General features: G+C 38.4%; 1 protein-coding gene across 2 annotated transcripts in view; it reads right to left on the bottom strand.

Annotated features, from left to right (window-relative positions):
- The window catches only part of LOC135493844 (gamma-aminobutyric acid type B receptor subunit 2-like), a 600,170-nt gene that overhangs the window by 205,894 nt on the left and 368,927 nt on the right, over window positions 1-25,349 (bottom strand). For both annotated transcript variants that reach the window (XM_064781458.1, XM_064781459.1), the window contains 3 exons: window positions 24,736-24,831; window positions 22,394-22,544; window positions 341-473 (listed from right to left, as the gene is read on the bottom strand). In XM_064781458.1, coding sequence (XP_064637528.1) covers window positions 341-473; window positions 22,394-22,544; window positions 24,736-24,831 — 380 coding nt within the window. The remainder of the gene's footprint in view (window positions 1-340; window positions 474-22,393; window positions 22,545-24,735; window positions 24,832-25,349) is intronic.

Below are 25,349 nucleotides of genomic sequence, written 5' to 3' on the forward strand. Positions count from 1 at the left end.
GCTTAAAGGTCGGAAAAAGCGTCCTACTCGTGCAGCCTGTGATCAAGATCGCACTTCTAGTATCTTTAAATCGCCGATAACAACTAATAAGAAAATAAATTCTTGCCCGAGGTTTTGTTTAAACATGGAGGTATTATTAAGAATAATACCTCCATGGTTTAAATCATTCAAAATTGTAATTGGGGAATGTGTGGTGTCATCAGGAACCATCGATGTCCCATTAAAAAAGCTAGATTAAACAATATAAATAACGTCATAGTGGGCTGGTGAGGTGAGTTAATACGCAAGATTGGCACAATGCCCTGTGTTGTGAAATTGAAAATTCCTGACTATTACGTACCGTGCAAGCTGCAGGGGAAAAGGCCTCTGGGATATTTCTTTCATCGAAACCAAGGAGGATGACAGCCAAGTAGACCCATATACAACCAATCACAGCCACGTTGTTGAGTCGGGGACTCGATAATTTGATATATCTGAAAGTAGCGCAAAAGTTTTTTCTTGAGTCACAGATCGAAGACATTGAAAATATTCCTCTTCCTCCCCGCAAAATTTCAAGATTTTTCTAAACTTCTTAGTTAAAGGCCATATATCAAGGTTTTTTGCCATTTTCTGCTGTAAGACGATTTCAAAAGTGTACCTAACACTTTATACAATACAGAAAACCAAATGCAATTAGCTCCATCCATTTTGAAGATATAGCCAATTATGTGTTTGACAACTTGATTACCTAATCAGGCTAGCAACTGGCTTGTTAGAGCCAGGCGGCGGGTTCAGCAAAAGTTGTGATGTAGATCAGGTTATCTGTACATGTCATGCAATCATAAAAGCAGGAGGGCCTTAATTAATTATGCACACCTGGAAGTAATGTGTTTCATTCACTATGGTGTATTGTGTGGCTCCGAATTGTGTCAAGGATAGCACAAAGAACAATCGAATGACGGATGGGACCCATTTTCATGAATTTCCAAAGCCAGTTGAACGAGAGAGGAGGAAGCTGTGGATTCGGAAGTGCAAACGTTTGGAGTGTTGGAAGCCTGGGCCTTCGGCCAAACTTTGCAGTGATCACTTTATCGATACGGATTATCACATGAAGCCGGATATCTGCATCCAACTGAATATTAAATGCCACTTGTTAAAAACAGCTGTTCCAACCATGTCAATTGCATTTAATGCCCGAGGCTGCTGAGGTCGGTTGTTATACATAATGTGTAGGCCCTATTGGGGCCTGTGATACCCCATAGTGTCTTCTTGTGTTCCAGCCATAGCAAGGTGACAGCGACACAGGTCAGTGTCAGTGACAGCCACTGTCAATGACAGATTATTGCCATCTGACATCTAGGCCTATCTAACGTTGCACGGCATTATATCGTCACGTCAAGATGATTGTGCATAATACCGTCACTTTTCAATAGTAGTTCAGCGTCATGACATAACTGGCGATACAACACTGACAAGGCGAAACAATATTGTGCAACATTAGTCTATTCAAAAATCATACATGTTATGTATCTGCAACCGTCTATCAATGTCTTCTTTGCTATATCGGCAGGTCTGCCATGCAAATTGATTAACCACAAATTCTAATCACTTTCGTCCGAATGATCACTCTCATTATGATCTAGTGATATTAATGGCTCGAACATGTACGGCTCAACGTTTAAATATCCTTCTGTATCGACCAAAACATCCTCAAATTCACTGCTCTCACTCTCTGAACTGTATGCGGAAACCATCTTGCTTTGTTCTGACTGACCTGATCTACGTCATCAAAAAATCCCTAGCGGCCACATGTGGAACTAATCTAAAGTTGTTTGTGGTGGGAAATTCAAATAGTTTAAAATTGAAAATTGAAATAACTAAATAATGACTTTATTATTAGAATTTGTTTAATGTCTGGGATCTTGTTTTTTAACCCTCAACATATTTCATGAGTATCAAGCATGTTTTCAAACCTTGATATATGGCCTTTAAGTTCCTAACTAAGTATGTCGTTACGAATGTACATGTACAGTCCTTCCAGAAAGTAAATGTCCACAGTTTTTTTTAAATATCACAGAGATAGAATAAGATATTTGAATGCGGTTTTCAGCAGAGTATGGTATATTCAGTTGGTCATATATCTGTTGTATTTGGATGCACCTAATTCCATCCCTTCATGACGTAACAAAAATTTCAAAAAAGGTCAAAAAATCACTTTTTGATTTCATTTATTTTCAAAAATTCAAATGAGCCCATGAACTGTGCTTTATGACCAACATTTTTGGCACTTGCAATTCCATAGAGTGTGTTCGAGAGTCATGACAAGTGCACATTTTTCCGTAGGATTTTTATGTTCTTTTTTTTAATCTCTTCCATAACCTTTGATGAAGACCCCCAATCACTCATGTATGAGCTGAGTTGGCCATAAAGACCCTGACTGACTGCATTGCTGACTATGAGGGGTGTTCTCAAAGGTCACCAGCTGTCTGAAAAAAACAATCATCTGCAGCGAGCTAAAACTTATCTTCAAAATGAAAGAATTTAGCAGGAATTTTCTAGTAATGAAAGCAAAGAAAACATTTGTTGCATCATAGTTCACCCATACATTGTGAAAAAGAACGAATATAGAATAAAATAAAAAAATACTTTTTGGACATTTTAAAACTTGCCTGTTACATAATGAAGAGACAGGATTAGCTGGGTTCAAATGCAACATACATGACCAACCATATATACCATTCTCTGCTGAAACCCGCATTCAATAATCTCGTGCTATCTCTGTGATAATAAAAAACCTGTGGACATTTACTTTCTGGAAGGACTGTACGTGTTCATGAAACTCTATGATCGCAACTAAGAATATTGTATGAATCTTACACGGATGGCTGTCTGGGTGGCTATTTAGAGCGATTCAGTAGATCGTTCCTCAACCGCTCAAAACGCATATTCCCGCAGCTGCAGCATCAAATGACCAAACGACCAAAATATTTTTTTGAGGCACTGGACCCAGGGCCCGAATCCTACTATTTAATTGTAATCAAATTAGTTATATATTACCAATTAATTACTAAGATAATTATTGCCAAGATTTAAAATACTAATTAGAATCTTACAATATCTGAAAATATTGTTATTGGCAAGAAATTAGCCAGGATATAATTGACAATTATATCTATATATTCTTTTCTGTAACAAAAATTAGATAATATTACATGGTAAGATAAATATAATATGTTGTGTACATTATAGTACCATCATCATATCATATCGTTACCGGTGTCGTAACCCTATTGTAATTTCGCCGGAGGTATGGAGTTCACTATCGGCGGATGTGGGACATTTTACTTGTCCTGGTATAGACACTCAGGTACAAGGGACCACGGCTTTTTGTCTCATCCGCCATACATTGTATTCTACGTGTTGTGAAGAGCAAGGAATTTAGTTCCTTGAAAGCAACGCCGTTTCATCCAGAAATACAATCTTGGGTTCTCCCCGGGATCGAACATGGACTTTTTGCGTGGTAACCAGCAGTGATAACCACGAGGCTATGAGGCTCCTCATGATCAGTATTACATACGTTCTATGTGGATACATTTATACAAGGAATGCGGAAACTATACATTTTAGTTGAGAGTTTTGAGTGAATCTATACCAATATATAAATCATTACTGGACCCTATTTGGCGTAATTTGCCGTATCTCCATTAACCACTGGGTTGTATTTGGTCATTTTTGGAAGTATGAAGCAGATTGGCCATGCGAAAAAACTTCAGCTATTTGTCGATTCCATATTTTCAGCGCAAACATAGTTTTTCGGGGTTTTACTTTCTGAAGGACAGTGCTGCCATCTGCAAGATGAAGTTGAAACCCTCGGTACAGTACCATCGGAACCTGTCTCCAGCTGTTTGTATTATGTTTGTAAAAATTTTCCACAGTTCGGTGCATTTCTGAGGACAATTTCATACAGTTTACAACGTAATTCGGAATAATTTAATGCCTCGGCACACTAGAAATGCAGTGTTCATCCCAGTGTCTGCGATGTGTTCTTAAAGTTAGTGATGGAGGCCTCTACAATTACTACTGGCGGCCACTTCAGCGTGTGTTTTCTTCCATTCGACTACTGTACTCAGGACCATATCTGGTTTCCCTTTGTTAAGTGTCATACAATAGAACCTGAACCATGACGCATAACAACCCTCCACATGCCTCCAAATACTCAACACTTGGAAATAAGATCTAATTCACTCCCCCACAACACTGGCCTTCCAACTAGAGTAGACTAGTATATTATATGGTCGGTGGCCTAGATAACCATAAAAGTGTCCTTAACTCTATGAGGTAATCGGTATGCAACCGGGCAAAAGCATGACAACAGCTCCCGTATGCTCTCCAGTGTTACAGCACAAGATAGGGCACCGGGATTTCGGATTTCACAGTTTGAACAGGGACAATAATACAAGGTTATCCAATCGAATTGTCTGGCCAATTGATAAACTGTTAAGTTGGTCTGACAGTGGGGTAATTGGCAGTATTTGAACAAATGAATGGATTAAACTAAATGAACGTTACTAAAAAAGGTTTATTGTTGAATCATTCATCATCATCATCATCACCGACATCCGATTCAAACCTCAACTCATTATCATCATCATCCTCTATCAGTTCGTCATTTAATGAAGGTAGGATCACTGCGCCCACATTTCCTTCTGGAAGAAGCCAGCTCAGCCACAATCTACTGTCGATCAATCGTTCGGTCAATCTTCCCAGCCGAGACTGATCATACGGACTACTTCTAGGCGGGAAATCAGACCACAGTGTCCTTCTTAATACCTCATGGGCATGCCCAATTTCCCATGCTTTCCATTAGAACCCGAGGTGGCTCTTAAAATGGGGTTAAAGGTTAAGTCAGATGGGAGGAGGTAGTCCTTTCTATTCGCTCGTTGGATTTCTAGACTGGAGAGGTGATGCCGATGGGTCGGGTATTGATCTACGATGAGGGGGAGTTGGTTTTCCATCTCTGGCCAAAATACTGAAAAAAAACCAGAAAGAAAATGAAACTTTAATTTTGGTGATCCGTATCAGAATGAGTTTTTCTTTTAAGCGAGGCGCACGCAGAGTAATACGGCTGAGACGTTTAGGGATATCTCATTTCTTCGTTTTTTGGGCAGCCGTATTCAGACACAAAACAAAAAGTTCCTGTGAGTGCTTGCCTACGCCTCGCCTCCTGATATAACGTGATCGCTTCGGCTGTCTGAAGCAAAGTGACGTTTTTTTTCTCCGGTGCGTTTTCAAGGATTAACAACAGTCACCTGATCAAAATTATTCAAACACAAATCTCGAAAATGCAACTGACTGAAACAGCTCACAATGATCTTTTACTCCACTTGAGGGCAAACGTTTTTCGTCAATTGCTGACAAAAAAATTGAGGTACCTTGTTCGTCACGGCCATGCTGTCGAATTCTGCGTTGTATTCTCTTATCTTGCGTGTATCGATCACCCCTTTCTGCCATTTCCTCGTATCCATCTACCCATCTCGAGAAAGTCTGTGAGTGTATACGAAAATGGTTCGCAAATGAAACGCATAGACCAGACACGGTCGATGCCTATCGCATGGTGCAGTCTGAAAGTGTCAACGTAGTCCAACCGCTGATTTAAGCTGTAACCATAAAGATGCCTCCTTTCATATCCTGCCTGCTCATTGTCCGCCCCATCGTCATAATCGTCATCACTGTCCATCGAAATCACCACACAAATCAAAAATGCAAACCAAACAGTTAAAAGGTAACTCGTGTAAAATTTCACCATATAATGGTTTAGCTGTTTTTGACAAATGACTACGTCCCTTTCTCATAAATCGGTAAGGTTTTCGAATCGAAATGCACATTTTCTAAAAATTGATGGTTTAATCCCGCCCGGACGGCTCGCTTCGATGCCGTTTTCGTTGATGACGTCACAACATGAACATTTTCGCGGTCGCGGTGGTTTACATTCAGCGATTTTATAATAAATCTAATTAAAAATGGAAAATTTGAGCTTTACATTTGTGATCAACAATTAAAAACGGACGTATTTCCGCAAAGTTGTAAATCACATAGTATCACTAGTAACCTCATATTGACACATCGAACCACAAACCTCAAGCCATACACTCTAGGCCTAAGCCTCCTGCACCACAAGGTCCAACTTGTATTACATTTTTTATGTAACTTGGGCCCTTCTATGACTTACGCTCTCCCCCATCTATATAGGCCTCCATCGGACTTTGTCACTAGATATTGGCGATAGTGCTCAGTGTTCTATCCCTGTTAACACATTCTTGCGTCATCCTCATCCGACTAATCTGACATCTGCAACATCGGGTGGTTGGACGTTTGTCAAGAGACTGACATTTTCCATCACATGAGGGAGCACCTTTGCAATTGCTTTTTGAATGATCTCTTTGAAGGTCTCGCAGATTATGAGAAATTAGAGATGGACCCGTGGAGAAGTACTTGTTTGAAGGGAAGGAAAAGATGTCCATATAATACGGGAGGGGGGGAGCAATGGCAATGTAACCTAATTGTTGGTTTAGAGGACTTCTTTGCAGACAGTGTTCTGAGTAAACGATGGTTCGCCTAGATTGATCATATGCCTGTCCCTCTGTCGCGATGAGAACAACGATAAACGACATCCAACGACGACTTTTGCCTAAAATTTTCATTTCCTCGGGTCTATTGTAGTCAGGAACGGATTTGTTCATTTTCGTGAAATACCCAGAAACGAAATCGTTCTTAGTAGAAATGAGCACTGGAGCTAAAATAGTAATTCCCCGATTTGATGTCCTGACGAAATATTGTGCACAAGTGTCACGTGCGGACAAACAATGTTGCGTGATCTGGGTCAAAGGCAGACAAGTGTGAGTTGAGAAGTATGGAATGATTGATGCGATTACTTCTGGTGAATCGATTCTAGTAAGATAAGGGATTTACGATTAAAGAAAGTCTACTTGAACATTGAAAGCAGGTTGATGTGTACATACCCCCCCCCCCCCTTCGTAACGGGGGAGAGAAGTTGACTCCACAAGAAGTGGTTGACTAGGAAAATCGCTACAAGGCAAGAATACATGTAGAAAGATTCAATGATAGGTTGAAAAAGTTCAGGTTGATTGGGAGAACAATCCAATTATCCAATTGACTCTCCTGCAAATCATGCGGTTTTGGTAGTTTGCTGCCTGGTTAATTCTAAGGTAGTGCTGGTGAAGTAAGTTCATAAAAACGCAATGAAAAGATGTTTGGTCAAAATAGGCTTAGTCAGGAGATGGGAGTCACAGTTTTTCAATGGTTGTAGAGTGTGGTCATGAATAACATTTTCTAATTAACTAAAGTAAAAGGGAAAGGCGCTGGTAGGAATGTAGGTCATGATATTTTCGCAATATTCCTAGTATTTCATTCCAAATATTTCGGCAATATTTGGAACGAAAATACTAAGAATGGCTCAATTATAAACACTAAAACCATCCCATCGCCTTTCCCTATTAATAGCACTGATCACAAAATCACAAAATAGAGACCATTCTCGACAGAGGTTTTAATTTGGCGGGGATTTCTAAGTCTGATAATTTCCCGTAATTCCCTTCGCCTTGAAAACGGACATGCGCACTTGCCGTAAGTTAGCATGCAATAGCAAAAATGGTTCTAAGAACGATGGTCGTCAATGTTAACAGGAAATATTCATCCTTAACAACCAATTTCCAGTGACATCTTTCAGTATCTCATGAAACTACAAGGTAAACACCGGGCATGCGCAATGTAAATGTCAGGCATGCGCAATCATTGCTCGGGTATCCTGCGTGGAAACCATCTGTTTTTAACATCTGTTTTTACAGGCCATATCGCCTAACAAACAAATAAGGTGATACCATAGCCTGATATTGCATAGTCCACACATATGCTGTCACATGATAACAACTTCTACGGTTAGTTATCATTGGCAGGGTAAGAATGGAGTTTCAACCCCCACTATATCTTTTTTTTATCATCAGTTTCTTCTTTCGTGTTTTACCGTGTTGGCAGTCTGCATCCTCGACATCAATATCAACATCCAATCATCAACCAAACATCAACTACCAATTGTCATGCATCAATCAATCATCAGAAAACTGGTGCTCTGGACTGATCACTTCAATAATGCACACAGTTACTTTTTCTTTCCAAAACTTACATACTTTCCACTAGTATGCAAAAGCATGTTCGATATCGATGTTCACCAGTTAGGCCTACTGACTAAAATATTGTATTGATTTTAGTCATCTGTACATCTCGGAACTGTTGTTGCTATTTGAACAATCATCGTTTGTATGGTGATTACATCATCAATGAGCACAGGGAATTCCTTCTGTGTCATATTGATGCGGTAATATTTGAAAATAGCCAAATGCCTAATAGTGAAATTAGATACAGTAGGTTTGGTATCTCATTCTATGATTAATGACATTTAATAGATATTTTAAAATTAAATAGAAATGATTGATAAAAATAAGATTTGCCATACGTGTGAGAAATACATATCATACAATAATATGGCCGTTCACAGGAAAACCAAAGGATATCAGACCAGATTAAATCCAAATTATATCCATGTTGCTCTACCACCCACATCACCGCAGACTTAAACCCAAGGATTGCAAACATTATCTTTAACTCAAGGAGTGCTTGCTCAAAGGGTGCAGCCACTGATTCCTAAACGTGAAGATAAGAAACTTGCATTTGAGACTGAAGAGCTTGATGACATAAGAAAAGTGACTGGTGTAAAAATTGTAAAGGAATTTGGTAAGCCTGCAGTCACCATTAGTGAAAATTGGCAGAGAAGCGAAACAAGTGTATGAATACAAACATAAGTTAGAAGAAGTGTTATTTCAACTCAATGACTACCACCACAAAGTAAGCATATCAGTGTTCGCTCAGTTCAATAGAAATGGTGAAAGCGTTGTATATCCAATTCAGTATCCAATGGAAAGCATTATATCAAGAAACCAAGATGCCTATGTAATAACCAACCAGTTAAACTACATTAAGGCCCAGATTGAGGAGAGATACTTTCTAGGATTGGGCCTGACACTGAACGTAATAGAGTCATGTGACATGACCATTTGTTCATACAAGAGGTGTAAGGGCGGTCATTTTAATAAACTACCATTCAAAGCAAAAGCTGTAATCAATGTGGAATCAAATGATAACAAATGTTTTTTTCTGGAGTCTACTGGCTGCTAAATTTGACAAAATCACAACTGATAAAATTACAACTGATAATATCACAATTGAAACTCTAACCAAACTCAATAAAGGAAGAATCAAAATTAACACCTTTCCTGTTTGTGTCAAGGATATCCCCAAGATCGAGCATGACAACAATCTCTATCTGTCTGGGAACGGTAAGAACTATGACGATGATGAAGTAATCGATCTGCTTTACTTCAAAGACCATTTCATGTACATAAGAGACATCAATCTTTTCTTCAGGTCAGTTTCCCATAAAGTGTATCTTTGCAGGAGATGTATGAATTACTTTTACCGGAAATTAACATTAGGCAATCATAAAAATAAATGCTGTGACCATGACTACTGCAAAATCAGTCTACCTATACCGAATAGTAAATGGTCTCAACTTAAGTTTAAAAAACCCTCATTCAAGAACAGAGTTTCTTTTGTGATATATGCTAATTTTGAATCAGTAGGTATTCCTGTTGTTAACCCAGTAAAATAATGTTAATGAAGGAAGCAAAAAGCTATTTAAACAGATGGCATCAGCAGTTGGAGTTTTTGTTCACTCTGACTTTCCAAAACACTTCAATAGTGAATGCAAATGTCACAGGGGCGTTGGTGTCTGTAATTGACTTATTAAAAATGGAGGAACAATTCTCTAATTTATTGAACTTAAACATTCCTTTAATGATGACAGATGAAGACTGGAAGAGATACCACAAAAGAAGCACACTGTTTCTACTGCGATCAGCTAGGTTATGATATGGTCAAGGACCATGATCACTACAGTGGTAGTTTTAGAGCTGCTGCTCACAGCTCTTGGAATCTGAATGAAAAGAAAGCAATGTTCGTTCCTGTGTTTTTTCACAATCTAAGTAATTATGAATCTTACCTATTCATTAACGATTTAATGACTAAACCACCCCAACATAAGAAACTTAAATTACTTGCTAAAACCGCAGAACAATACATTTCATTTCAGTTCGGGCGTTTTATGTTCTTAGACTCGTACAGATTTCTACAGTCAAGTTTAGACAGATGTTCCCTGATACTACAAACTTCAAACTATTGAGGAGGAAAGGATCAGTTCCTTATTCCTTTTACACGTCACATGAAAGTTACAATGTTACTTACCTAAGGAAGGCCATGTTCTTTGACGAATTGAAAAATGAAATGGCATCGGATTCAGCCTATGAAAAGGCTAAGACCCTATGGGATCAGGAATCACAGGGAGTTCATTGACTTGTACCTTAAAACTGATGTGTTACTTTTAGCTGATTTATTTGAGAATTACTGTCAGATTGACCCCTGTCACTGTTACTCGGCTCCAGGACAAAACGTGTACTTAATACTTTTAGTTGTGAACCTTGTTAGGTTCAAGTTTTTAGCATACTCAAACAATGTCCATCATTTACAATTACGACATATTTCAACCTTAGATTCTGTACTTATGTCACACTGTTTCATAGGTGGCTGTACTGCTGTATCAGGAGTAACAGTAACAGGAGTATGAGTATCATGAGTATCATGAGAGATATTTTTTGTGTCCTTAGGACGTACATAACCCATGTGTTGTAATGGATTACAACATAAGGGATTACACCCAATTAACTCCTGGGCCCAGGTGTTCAAAGTACCGATATCTCTTGTCGGTGTATAGTTTGCGGACAAACCACCGATAACTTTAACCACCGACAGTTTTGGGTTGTTAGAAGCTCCGACAAGCTCTAACTGCTGACAATACCACCGATATATTTAACGGTGCTCTTGAGCACCGATAAACCTAAAAAAACACTGACAACTCTTGTTGTCAGGCATTCTCAGAAACAAAATGGCCGCACACAGAATGCTCCTGTTTTCCAATTTGATGAAAAAACCCAAAACTTTCCGGCATAGAGAGAATGATTTGGATATACATGTATATGATGATGAAGGGTTAAGAAAACGATATAGATCCAGCAGGCCAAGTATTATTTACATCACTGACTTGATAAAGGACAAACTGGAGAGGCCTACCAGGCGAAACAAAAGCCTCTCTTCTGAAAGGAAAGTGATGTTAGCCCTTCGCTTCTACGCCTCAGGGTCTTTTCTGCAAATCGTTGGAGATTTACAGGGATACGATAAGGGCACAGGAAGCAAAATTGTCGTGGCAGTTAGTAATGCCCTGGTTGGCTTCAAAGATGACGTTATCAAATGGCCCACAGAACAGGACGAGTGCAGAAAAATTCACACAGGATTCTCTGAAATGGCTGGGTTTCCAGAAGTCATCGGATGCGTTGATGGTACCCACATTAAGATACAGTCACCATCAACCCCACTGTGGTTTCGTGAAAATGGAGAAGGCCCTAATAAACCGACCTACGAGTCTTGCTTCGTCAACCGTAGGCAGTACCACAGTATCAACACACAGGGAATCTGTGACCACAGAGGTAATTTGAACACAAAGGCCTACTGCTTGTACTCTAGCAGTCAGTGAAATGAGTGTGAGTGTATCTTAACCATTGACTTGATGTACATCATGTACATCATGTACATCATGTACATAGACTGTCACCGCCTACACTACACTCGCTCATTTCATGATTTCTGTGGCTATTGGGCACCTGAAAACTCATCAAACGCACAGAAAAGCGCAGACATCCACTTCTATACTGCGTACCTACTCTGCCAGATCATTAATTTGGGAAGAAACCATGCGATTTTGTGTGTCAAAACAGTCATGACAGTGTGTGATAGCACAAATTTCCTGGCATATGGGATGACATATCTTTCAAAATCGTAACTACAGTGTGACTCAAAAAAAAAATTTAAAATCAATTTCTGTATAATATTTATCTAAACTAAAAATCTAATAAAAGCTTGATCTATGAATATGTCCTGCGATGCTTATCATTCTAATGCTCAATCAAAAAACTTAAAGGGGGACTATAGGCAGGAGCAGGAAGCTATTAAATTGGCCACATTCAGAAGACTTACATAGTTAGGGCACTGGGTCATGTTTGATTCAGCACTAAATATATTCCTCATACAAGGATGAATAGGTTTGACGTACTGTGAGATGGGTGAGACCCGTATTGACCACTGTGTGTAACTTCATCTTGCCCCTATCCTCTTCTTTGTGTGACTGTGGTACTTATCAGTGCCCAAGGATCTCTATAAGGATATTAAGATAAAACTACTAAACATTCTTTTTAACTTATTGCTGGGAAACTTATAAATGTTGTAGCTCGCTGGCCTGGAGCCACACATGAGTCCCACATCTTCAAGGAGAGAGAAATCGGACAGCACCCCTCCGAGAACAACATGCAAGAAGGCTATCTGTTGGGAGATTCCGGCTATCCGTGTAAGCCGTTTCTTTTAACCCCCTATCTGACGCCCACAACACGTGCTGAGAAACGCTATAACTCAGCTCAGAAGAAGACACGCAATTCCATCGAGCGTTGTTTTTGGGTGATGAAGAGACGATTTCATTGTCTTCATGGGGAAATCCGCATGCGTCCTGACAGAACACGCAAAACCATCATAGCTTAATGTGTCCTGCACAGTATTGCTATAGACAGAAGAGAGCCGCTGTTAGGACGTCCAAGGCGAGAACCACGACAAAGACATGTCTACCAGGGTCCCAATGATGGGTTTGCTATGCGGAAATTTGTCACTGAACGATTCTTCTAATAGGCAAACTTCAACAATCCATATCATTTTGACGGAGTATGCCCCCTCTCTCTAAATACACATTCAGGGTTCACCGAGTGTATGTAGTAAGACTTACTTTCAAAACAAGCATCACAGATACACCAGCATATCTTTTATGAGTTATTTCTTCCAAAAACAAATTTTTCTGATCTTAGATCATACCAATTTTAATGTTGAACCTGCTTGACATTCACAATGAAAAACATAATGGTATTCACTTTAGGTAAACAGTAACTAATACATTGGAGTTCATGGATGTACGGCGTGTATGTGTTGCTGCAATTTGAAACTGAACCCTGCAAAAGAAAAGGATTTTAAGATTAATTCATAGATAAACAAATATTATTCTTGACGTTGAACTTTATATACAAGTGTCTGTAAGACGTAACATTTTGGGTGATAATAAAATAATTACAGTTCCTTCAAATACAGATAGGGTTTAAATGACATTTGACATTCTTTGTGGAATGAAATGAAGACGAAAGTGGCAATTCTGGAGTTGTAAAGATCCAACAGTTTTAATCTATCTCCAACATCAAAATGTCCAGTTTCATCTTCTTTTCATTCAGGGCGGCATTTGACAGTTCCTTTAAGAGTAGAGCGTGCTGGACAGGGCATATGCATTGGTACGTTTTGACACAATCTACAGTTGACAACTGTCCATCAGTGGCAGGAAGTTGAGTAGATGCACTGCTCGTCTTCTTCCCCTTCCCTTTCCCCTTGCTCTTCCCTTTTCCGCCCCTCCGCTCTATGGCGATGGCCATTTCTTTTGTGGCATTGAATTCAGAGTCTGTGGATACCGGTTGTGACGGCTCTTGCTCCGATTCCCATCTTCCACTGGCCTCTTCCACAAGTCTCCTGAGCTCCCTCTGCTCCTCGTTGTACTCATAGGAATGTTGACTATCTGAAATAACAGTAACACCAATTTGGATGGAGTGGTTCACTGTAGTGTGTAGTGTTTTACATTGTGTCACAAAGTTTTCAAAATGGTTTTGAATTGTCCTGGAAACTCGAAGTTTTAAAAATTTCAATGAACACAACAACATTCATGACATTAAAATGTGATTGTTATTCACTCAGTATTAACTAGGAAAATGGAAGCTAGAAACTAAGTCTATTTCCAACAATATTTTCGATTCACAAACAGCACCCCATATGTTATGCACTTGCATAAATTATAGGGTCAAGGTCACTGGACCTGCGGCATCATTTAACATGTTCAATCAGTGTGCAAGCATGTACTGCTGTTAAAGTTCGTTTTCTCTCACACACAGGCCCTATATGAAGTTGTCATAAGATGAGATTATCTTCACATCGGTTATGAGTATCTAGAGTTCAGGATGTTCGAAGGTCAAGGACCAATTTGTTTGTTTTTACCAGTTTTTATGACTCGAAATTTGAACTTTTTGAAAAGAATGAAAAAATGGCCGACATGCGATTTCCTGGCTGGCAGTCTGCCAAAAGATGGTGGTGGGCCTAGCAGACGTTTGTTTTCTCTCCTGAAAATGTAATTGAACAGTATAGGCCTAAATGAAAGTTAAATTAGACAAATCCGTGTGTCATACCTTCTAACAGTGTAGGTGGGGGAAAACCGGTGGTTAGTTGAGCCAGCATCTCTGGGGCTGTCTTAGAAGACCAATACCCATTTGACCTGGCATTTGGTGCTGTTGGCAGTGCTGCTGATGTTGATGACACTGCAGATTCCACACCACCAGAGATTCCAGCCCAGCTTGGGCTGTCACCAAAAAGGCTCACAATCTTCTGTGACACGGGGTCTAACGATCGTGGGCCTGGTCCAACTCCGGTCTTCCTCTTCTCTCTCTTTTCCTTAGCAATCTTATTCTTGGCTCCACTTGTCAGCCCTTGCCATTTGCACTTGATTTCCCTCTAGGTTCTTTGTTCCACCCCCCTGGGCATTGATTTGTCTTAAAATATTGAACCAAACGCTCTTCTTCAGTTTGTTGGTGACGGTGTTTGTCAACATTGACGTTAAGGGTAGTTGATAAAGCTTGGAATCAGTGAAACCTTGGAACCAGTGATAAACCTTGGAATCAGTCCTAAAAATGCATAAAAACATGAAATAATGCCATTGGAACCTAAAGTGGTTACGAATCAATATTTGGAGATTATTTTTACATGATCAGATCGGAATTTGACGGTAGTTTAGAAATCAGTCGCATATCCGATTCAACAATCTATATTTTAGAACAACCCAGTCATACCTCGCCTCCAGTGTACATTACTGATCTCCCAAATATGGGCATTCACGTCACGACACGCCCACCACACACCCATAATATGGACCAATCAGCGCTCCGCTTACTACGCCACCACACGGGGCCTATTTGAGCTACGGAGCGGTGTGATCATACAGGGTGATACAGAGAAGATTGACTACATCATGCAGTACCGGCTGGCACTTATCCGTACATCATCTTATACATGACAAGAAACGTAGATGAAGGTTTTTCACCGAAGGTTTTGGAAGGGTTTGGAGATGAAAAATGTGAACAAATTCCTTCGCCGTGAGCGATTTCTTACATCTTCCAGTACGCATCGAGGGATGCAGAGATCTTTGTGACGTCACCAGTTCTAAGCGGTTTTTTTTATTCACGTGTGTGTTTGTCCTATGATCTCGTGCATCTAGTACCGAGCATAATACTTTATCGTCTATGGAATACAAAACAATCATAAAAACTAATTTTTGCTTCCATTGAAGAGAAATAAAATATTTTAACGACCACAGCGCATTGCGAATTGATGACGTCATCCTCCACATTAAAAATGTTGGCTTCTGAACTAACTGGCAAACTGCTATCAATAAAGTCAGCTGGGACGAGACTGTCAGTTGGGAGGGTATAAATCGTGGAAGGAACGCATCCGATTTCCCGCGTTATTTGCACAGTGATTCAATGGTTTACATTGAATATTACAAGGTTTATCAGTGTTTCCAAGGTTTCACTAATTCCATACTTTATCAACTACCGACGTTAAGAGCTTGGTGTGTGGCTCTGCTAAGTCGAGCAGCAGAGCCACCTCTTTATCGGTAAAGTTCTTCTTCCTAACAATTTTACTATTCTCTTCTGCAGCAGACAGCTCTTGGTCAGACATTTTTTCGTGATTCAGGAAGTAAGGTGACAAGGTGCATTGTGGGATAATCCATTGACAAATACACTGACAACTAAAAGGGCCTAAAAATTGGCTTTGAGCAACTCATACTTGTCGGTGGATTACCTATCGGCCGACAACTGATTTTTATCCACCGACAACACTTATCGACCAATAACCTTATCGGTGCTTTGAACAACCGGGCCCTGGTCTTCAAGTTAAAAATAATAAAAACTAAAGTACTCTATAAAAGGAATGAATTTGTACATTTGTCCTTTCAATAGTATAAATTTAGTTAATATTAAAGTGAATAAGGTGGCGCTGAAGGCAATGATTGTTGTACATTAGAATAATGATAATAATGATGATGTTTCAGTTTTTCTAACATCTCTGTCTGTGCTAGTTTTTTCCCTTCCTCTGAAAAGTCTTCTTAAGGGTTTCTACGTCAAAACTAGCCTCCCTTTGTCTCTTTCTAATGGCATTCTTCAAGGAAATGAACTTCTTCTTTTCCTTGAGGATTAAATTAAACTGAATTCCTCTGTAGAGAAGTGAGAGTCAGTTAAGGCTTTACTGACCAAATCATTGATTGTGTTAAGTTTGGAAATGGCCAATTGTGATATCATGCTTTCAATTTTCCTAAGTATCACCTTCTTCTGAAAACTAAGTAGTGATGAAGTAATGGCACTTACTATTGTCACACCACCCAAAGCAAAACCTACTGGAACAGTGATGACTCCTGCTACTGCTGAAATACCAGCAGAGTCAGCAGCCACACTTGTGAAATATAGGGCATGGCTAAACCCAGTAATCACATCAAAACCTTTCTTGTATTTCATAAATGTTTTCAGCCTGCATTCAATCTCAGCTTCAAAGAACTTCTTAACTTCACTGATTTGATTAAGTCTGAAACCCTGAGGGTTTAGGTCGGACTTCGTCCCAATAGGCTGGTTATTCTGTTCATCGATCATATTTGATTACTCATATGTTGATTACTCATATTTTGATTACTCATATTTTGATTACTCTTATTTTGATTACTCAAATCTAAAGCCTACTTCGGTCTTCCATTTAATTAATGCGAGAAACTAGAATCAACAGCAGCAGTTATATTTCACAAAGATCTAGTAGATCTTGAAGGTGGCTTCACCACTACAGGGACACCAGACAGTTTATTCACAAAAGGTGGTTTAATCACAAGTGGTTTGATATCAACAATAGGTGCTATTACTGGTTCATCTTGTGATGGTTTTTCTTCATCTTGCACGCCTTGTTCGTTTAGCTTTCTGTAAAATGGAGCATTGGTATAGAATAGCTCGAAATCTAGTGGTATCTTGTATTTGGTCTCGAACAATTTCTTAAGTGTATTTTTATCACTAGTTTTTCTTCTAGTTTTTTTATCACTGGTTTTTCTTCATCTTGCACGCCTTGTTCGTTTAGCTTTCTGTAAAATGGAGCATTGGTATAGAATAGCTCGAAATCTAGTGGTATCTTGTATTTGGTCTCGAACAATTTCTTAAGTGTATTTTTATCACTAGTTTCACCAGTGACATTAGCTTCAGATACACCAGATCTTAACATCCTTAGATTGTCTATTTGAATACCTTGACACACCCTATCATTTCTTAACTTCCTTAGATTGTCTATTTGAATACCTTGACACACCCTATCATTTCTTTCCTTTTCTGTTAACCACAAATCTTCAAATGTTGAATAATGCCTTGTATTCGTTGAGGTCAAATACCTGTTCTGTTCCCCACTTAATTACCATCTTTGATATCAAGTTTCTACCGAGGTTATTAACCACACTATTCTTTGAATCACCAGAGATGGTGACATCAGCCGACAGATAAAGAGATCTAGGGACAAGGAATGTATTCTCTCTCAATGCCGGTATCCTAACGTACAGTGTTTCCTTTGGATTAGCAGTTGAGGGGTTATGTGTAATCACATGGTGCTGCCTGTCAGCCTTCAATCCAAGTGGAATCTTATGTGCTCTATCCATGTTGAGTAAATATCCTGCCATTCTATTTATTATCAATGTAAAATTCATTATTTATTGGTAAAATTCATTATTACTTCTTACTATTACGCTTTACGTGACTAGGACTTACTTCTACTTCTACTTCTACGTTCTTTACTACTTTAACTCCCTCTATCAATCCATAGATTATTGAGGTAATAATAATAAAACATACTATGATCATGTGTTCAGCCAGAAAACCGACAACACCGGCCACTGATTTACATAAGAATGATACAAAATACCCGATTATTCCAGGTAAAGCAATTGCTGATTTCTTGGCCAGTTCCATAAGCCAATCAGCAAACTTCTTGAGAACTTCTTTTACTCTGTCTGATATTGTTGGTTCTAGTTTAGGTTCTAGTTTAGGTTCTGGTTTAGGTTTATCTTCATGTTTAGCTGCAGTTGTTTTACTATCAGGGATTGGGTTAACTACTTTACTCAGAGAATTACTGATAGTTAGACCTAGAGTTGTGAAGATCATAACTACAGCTGTTACTATGGCAACAATAGTTAACCTGTCCATCTTAGAAAGTAACCTAATTCTATCTATTAAAGGAATCGTTGAATCTGGTTTCTTCAAAACATTAATTGATAAACGTTTCATTCTTTCAATTTGTCCCTCTCTTTCATTTTCTATCCTAATTACTTTTTCCTTTTCTTCTTTTAATTTCTCTTCTACTTCTTTTATTGTATTTCTTAACTCTTCTTTTTCTTCTTCTTTTACTGCATCATATTCTTCTAGTTCTTTTTCTAATTCTTTTATTTGTCTTTGTTGTTCATTTTTCTATGTTTGTAGTTCCATTATCTGTGCGTCTTTTTCTGCTTTTATTCCAGCAATATTTTTACCTTGATTTTTTATCCCGTTAATTTCTCTAATATCTTGATCACTAAAACCGAATGCCCTAAGTTCTTCTTCCTTTGTATCTGACAACTTTTCTACGGGTTTATCTGTTTGAGTAATTTGGTTTTCTAGTTCTAATCAAGCTTATTCCAGCAATATTTTTACCTTGATTTTTTATCCCGTTAATTTCTCTAATATCTTGATCACTAAAACCGAATGCCCTAAGTTCTTCTTCCTTTGTATCTGACAATTTTTCTACGGATTTATCTGTTTGAGTAATTTGGTTTTCTAGTTCTAATCGAGCTCTAACCTCAGGTTCTTGTACTAACTGAGGTTGTCTTACAGGTGCTGGTCCTTCGATAGGCACTGTTGTTTCACCTGGAACATATGGTATTGAACTTGGTTCAATGATTCCTTTAATCATGTCAGCAAATGTTGTACCAAACTTTTCTTTTGAAGTTCTGTAAGAGTAGAATTCACCATTAGTTTTAGTTAAAGGAAATACAATATAACCATTGTCAGAATACGTGATAGCATTATTTTCTTTGGGTTGGTGTCAACTTATTAACTTCTTCCTTTGATGGATAGAATACTAAAGCACCATCTTTATCGAAAATATCTGGTGCAAGAATACTCAGTTTATAAATATCATATTTTCAATTTGTTCCTTTCAATGCACCATCTAGTTTATCCTCAATAGCTGTGTTATGTGATTCTAATTTCACCAGTTCTGTTACAATACTTCCTACTCTTTCTTGTGTAGAGAATGGATTTTCAGTAGTTAAATTACTTTTAACACCTAGATTACTATTGTAGCTTGTTTCACTAGTATCACGAATTCTACTTAAATTACTTATATCCATATTTTCATCACGAATATTATTTGGTCTAAAACCATACATTTCCCCCATTTCAAACCCTTATCCTCCCTCAGCAACATTTATAATTTCAGAAATTATCTAATCAGAAATTATCTAATCATAAAAGTAAACAATGCTCCAAGACTACCAAGCAGTGTGTACTTAATTACATTATGTGCGTCATAATCATGTTTAATAGTAACATGAGCAACATAATCCTTCTTAAAAGGAACATTAGTACTAGTACTATTATCATTTTGCCTATTTTCTCCTGCATGGGTCTTAAAAGAAGGATCCTCAACTTTCTCAACATAAGTCTTAACCTTTATTTTCTTAACACTATCTCCTTCAATTAGTGGTGGTGCTACTATATTCTTTTTATTGATATCTTTAATACCAGGTTTAGCATTACTTGGAGCTATCAAGATGCTATTATTGTAGTTATCTATCTTACCTACATCTAGAACCATGTCTGACCCTATGATATACAGACCAGGTCCTATTACAAAATATAGTCTTGTATGTGTTTGGGTAACAGCATTCTGATACCTTAGAATTGAGGTCGGAATATCAGGGTGTTTATTCATTGAATCCATTAGCAGCTTGTTAAACTGCCTCTGAGCATCTAATTCTGTCCTGGGTGTTCGTACTATCTGTGTTCTAGTATGTCCCTGTGATCCCAAAAGACAGTAAACATATGTCCTGATAGATTCATTAAACCTATGTATCCCAGGATTACTTAAACCTTTAGATTTTTTAATAATAAACATCTGATATGTTTGAGTAGGTTTCTGGTTTTGAGAAAGAAACACATGCTTGTGTTTATTGAGGGAATCTCTAATCCACCCTGAACTCCAGTTAAGCGTATCCATACCACTATCCCAGTCTTTGCTGAACATAGGAGATGTTCTATTTTCATAAACCTGGTGTAACAAGTAATTAATTTTAGCATCAATAAGGTAAAACCCTGGATCATTTATCAATGGTATGTGGCTCACTCCAACCCTGCCAACCACCATTAACATTGAATACCGATAAGTCATACTGGTCCTTTAAACCAAACTCACGCAATAGCTCTCGAAGTTTCTTACGGTTGATTTTTGTTATTACCTTCATTGAAACTACCTTCACCCGGTGTTGGTATCTCTAGATTTTTAAGTATCTTTAACATTTGATACTAAACATGAAACCTGTAAATTGACCTAATCAAATGATCACTGTGGTTCAAATGGTCGTCTGTTGAACAAAGTACCCCCTTGACAAATACCCCAGGACAACATGCCCTGATTAGCCTCCCCCGGAACAATAATCCCCAGCCATTTGGCTCCTGTGGAATAACCACCCCTCACCGTTAATTCCTCACAGAATTAGTGGTTTCAGTCTTCTTGAAATTCCCCTCAAATAGACCTTAAAGCATAGACCGGAGGGGGACTCAAAAGCATTAATGAATGTAGTTACATCTCTCATGGGCTCTAAATCTAAGGCCTAGTCGGAGCTTTTAATCATCAATCACTGGAGCAACGGAATTAATTAGACCCAGGCCTTGTTATAGATAGGCCATAAGAAACACCTTAACTACATGTGCCCTCAATGCACCATCACACACCCACGTAGATCTATGTCATGGCCGAAGGCGAGGCACGCTGCCGAGTGGCCGCGGACCTATTACCTTTTTTGCAAGTTCAGCAAGTGCACCCGAGCCACCCATTCAGTCGATAATTGGAATAGCCCGAAATAATATGAATATTTATTTGAGCGCCGGGCACGTATCTTATGAACAAGTTTGCCATCGGGGAATGGATGCGAGCTGGCCATTGTGCTCACACAAAGTACAGTGGAGTCTCCACTTTTTGAGGGCGTGCGAGTAATGACCTAAACTACCCAAATTGAATTAGCTACTTTTCATGTTTATTGTTAATAAATAAGCATGAATTCTCAGCAATTGTGATCTAAGCAGTTGATAAGTCAGGTAAAACATACTCATCCAAAATTAGTAATTTTTCTTCATATTAAGGTATTAAGATTAAGACGGAAAGGTTTTTGAGTTACAAAATGATTTACATACACCCTGGGAATAAAACACTGCTTTTAACAGAGTTCGGATTCGAACAGTGTCAGCAAGGCGCTGACACTATGGTTACCATTGCGTTAGATACCCAGTGCTAGATAAAAAATTATATAAGATAAAGAATTATATTTTTGCTACAAATTTCTCTGAGCAACCATGAATCATGGAGAAATTATAAAAACACAATATTCCTTAATAAACACACCATATTTTATACATCTTTGACATTAAATGTTTGAGGGAGGCTTGATTCTTGATTTTTAATGCCTCACTGAATACATGTATCAATGTTACAATCAATGTTATTTATTTTGAGATAAGCTAAATAATATTAAACTTTGAATGGCTTACAAAACCAATACTAACATTTCTGACTCAATCAACTCAGCTATTTGTGTGGTAACAAAAAACATAATAACTCTGCATGCGGCGTAAGTGTTCAATATTTTGAGTAGTAGACATCTTATGTGCAATGTATTTCGTGTTTTCGGGAATTGAATTTAAGGAGAGTGCATCGGATCTATTATACTTTTGAATTTATACACGTAAAGTAAATCAATGACATGGCGTTATATACTTACTTTAATTTTCTATAAAAAAGATTGAAGGAGAGGAAAACTAATGCCATCGTGATTCCGAAACACGAGATGCCTGTGATGGCATTAAATGCTGTGACTTGGATGACTTTCATGTACGACTTGATATTCGTTTTATCATTTGGAACCTTTCCACCTGAAAATAAAAATGTGCCCCCAGTGCAGTGAATTTCAATAATATATCGAATACATCGCTTCAAGTTATCGCCCAGGGTAGGATTTCCAGGGAAACTTGACTGAAAACTAGGTATGCCAGAGTTATATTGAAAATATTGAAATAATGAAATGGTCCAGGGACCATGTGCTCACCTCGGGTAATGTAATGCACGTCATTTGCAGTGGATATGGGGAGAACAGTTTCTGGCAATTTTCACCAGTTTCGATTCCATTGAATAATATTATTCTTCTCGGCTCAATGTCACAAAAGAAAATTTCCGGTACCAACTAATTATAGCATTTTGGTTATAAAGATGACTTAATTTCAGGATTATTGAAGAGTGTACATGTCATATGGAAATTGGTTGACAGCTGTTCAACAGTTTAGGAGAAATAGGACTTTGTTGAATTTTCAAGATGGCGGCCTGCGGCCATATTTGTCATGAGACAAGACCACCACCATTGAATATTCATTGGTTGGAGGTTCCAGAACTATCAATTAGACGTGAATATGTTTTTAACTATCAAGTGCACATTTGGAGAGGTATTGAAAAGATATTTAGTGTGGCAAATCTACAGATATAAATAAATTATTTGATGAAAACTTAATTGTGAATTTTGCTAATTTGGCAATAGGGGGCGTGTTTTGAGATTTTTCTGCCAGTTGGCTGAAAAGAGTGGAAATATCATTGTCTGTGCAATTTGTCGATTATCAAAAAATGTCCGTGGTTAACTACCAGTTTACTTTTCACCAATCATTTGCTCGACTGTCCGGAATAGCATATCAAAATTTCAGATTCACAACCCCACACAGTATTTGATGCAACGCGGTTAAACATTGACAATTAAACTGCTAAAATTCTTAGCATATCAATGGTGGCCTTGTCTCTAATGGGATTTGACTGAAGATTAGGTATATTGATAAGAGTATATAGATACATAATCACATATAGTTTGGTTGCAATCTGATCTTTAGTTTTGGAGGAATAGGACTTTGTTTAATTTTCAAGATGACTGCCTGGCGGCCATATTTAAAGTCCGACCGGGACTAATTTTTAGAGTAGAATAGAGGGTCTCAAGATACATGTCCTCAAAAGTTTAGAACCTTCTAGCTCGAATAGAAACAAAACGTGCCAGCTATCGGTGATTTAGTGAACTTTGACCTCTGTAACCTTGAAAAGTAGGTCAAATCAAAAACCCGGTTGATATGTCATTAAACCTTATTAGTTATACCCACGCTAAAAATGACGTCACTCTACGTACAACCATTAGCTTCAAAAAGGCAACAAAAAACAATTTCCAAGATGGCCGCCTGGAGGCCAGAGAGTACGTCATATCACGAAAAAGCACTTTGTAAGTGTTAGTGCTGTTAAGTTGCCATATCAGTCAAAAAAACAAGTGAACCACTCCCCTGCAAGGCTTGATTTTGAATTCAGTTTGATTGAACTTAGTGTGGTGATTTAAAAGTAAGTTTTCACATTCCCTCTACTTTTTTCATGAGACAACCCCAAATTGTTTAGCAGTACATTCCTTTAAATCAAAGAACCTTGTTTTCCTGATTGACTGCGAGAAGTACGATGTATGGTTAGTCACATCAGAGTTTTTCAAATAAGACTCAGCCAACTAGGGAGCATATGGCTTCAACATCAAAGCCAACGACCATTCCGATAGACGCGCGTTGGGACAGAGGTCTCCCGGGTGTCGTGGTACACCCAAGCCAATTCCGCTCAGCAGGACTTTGAACAATTCTTCGACCAGCTGAACATGGTCGTTACAAACACCCCGTTTTAAAGCAAACGCCTGCTTCAGAGTCACTGATCTCTATTAAACTATTTAGATATAATGTCAAAGATAACATACGAAAAGCGACATGTTTCGCATTTTGCTGACACTTTCTGTCAACGAAAACTTTGGCCTGTATACAATAGTTTGCATGTCCTACATATTTTAGTTTCAGTAACATGTTTTTGCATTAAAAGTAATGCAGTATCGGCTAGATTGTTGCTTCTGAGTAAACTCGCCAAAGAGCCGAAATTAAAAAAAATTTAGACACTCGAATTGATCGATTGCCGCCATCTTTGATGCCGTACTTACTCTTAATCTGGCCTCACCCCATTTTCCATTGACAACTTTTCGATCAGTTCCATTAATTCAAATGACTCCTGACTTACCTTTGCCCTGCCAAAGGACAGGTTGACATCCAGGACATTGGAAGTCAAGTGTATCACTGTCGGGGTAGCAGAGAGCAAGACGTACCATTTTACCACCTGAAAATCGGAATATAGAAGATGGATTTGTTACTGTAGCAGGCCGAACCTTGGTGTATTTTAGTTACATGAACTGACCAAGTAATTTTGATACCTGATACAGGTACGAGGGCAGATTCATTAGTGTTATCATTTTTCGCTACGAAAAATAAATTAATGGCACAAGGATGCTAAGACTCTTCGCCGTGTCTCTATCTCTCAAAATGATTGTTCCAAAACGGAATGAGAATAGTTAAGCGATCGAGTGCCCATGACGCCATATCGCTCAGGGTAACAAAGTATCCTTAGCGGTATAACATCCCGTGCACACATTGTCGATATTAAGATATGGGATAAATTACTGGTCTCAATCGACCACGATTCCGCGCGCCGTACAGGGTCACCAATAATCGTCAAATTCCTCTTGTTTCTGTATCTTATCATATACCATATATGCACTGATCCGTCAGACATGCTGTGAAAAACATCAAAATTTGTTTCCACAAAGAGTAAGTGCAAACTTTCCTAGAATCAGGGAA

This window comes from Lineus longissimus, chromosome 9, assembly GCF_910592395.1.
Source record: "Lineus longissimus chromosome 9, tnLinLong1.2, whole genome shotgun sequence".
Lineage (NCBI taxonomy): Eukaryota > Metazoa > Nemertea > Pilidiophora > Heteronemertea > Lineidae > Lineus > Lineus longissimus.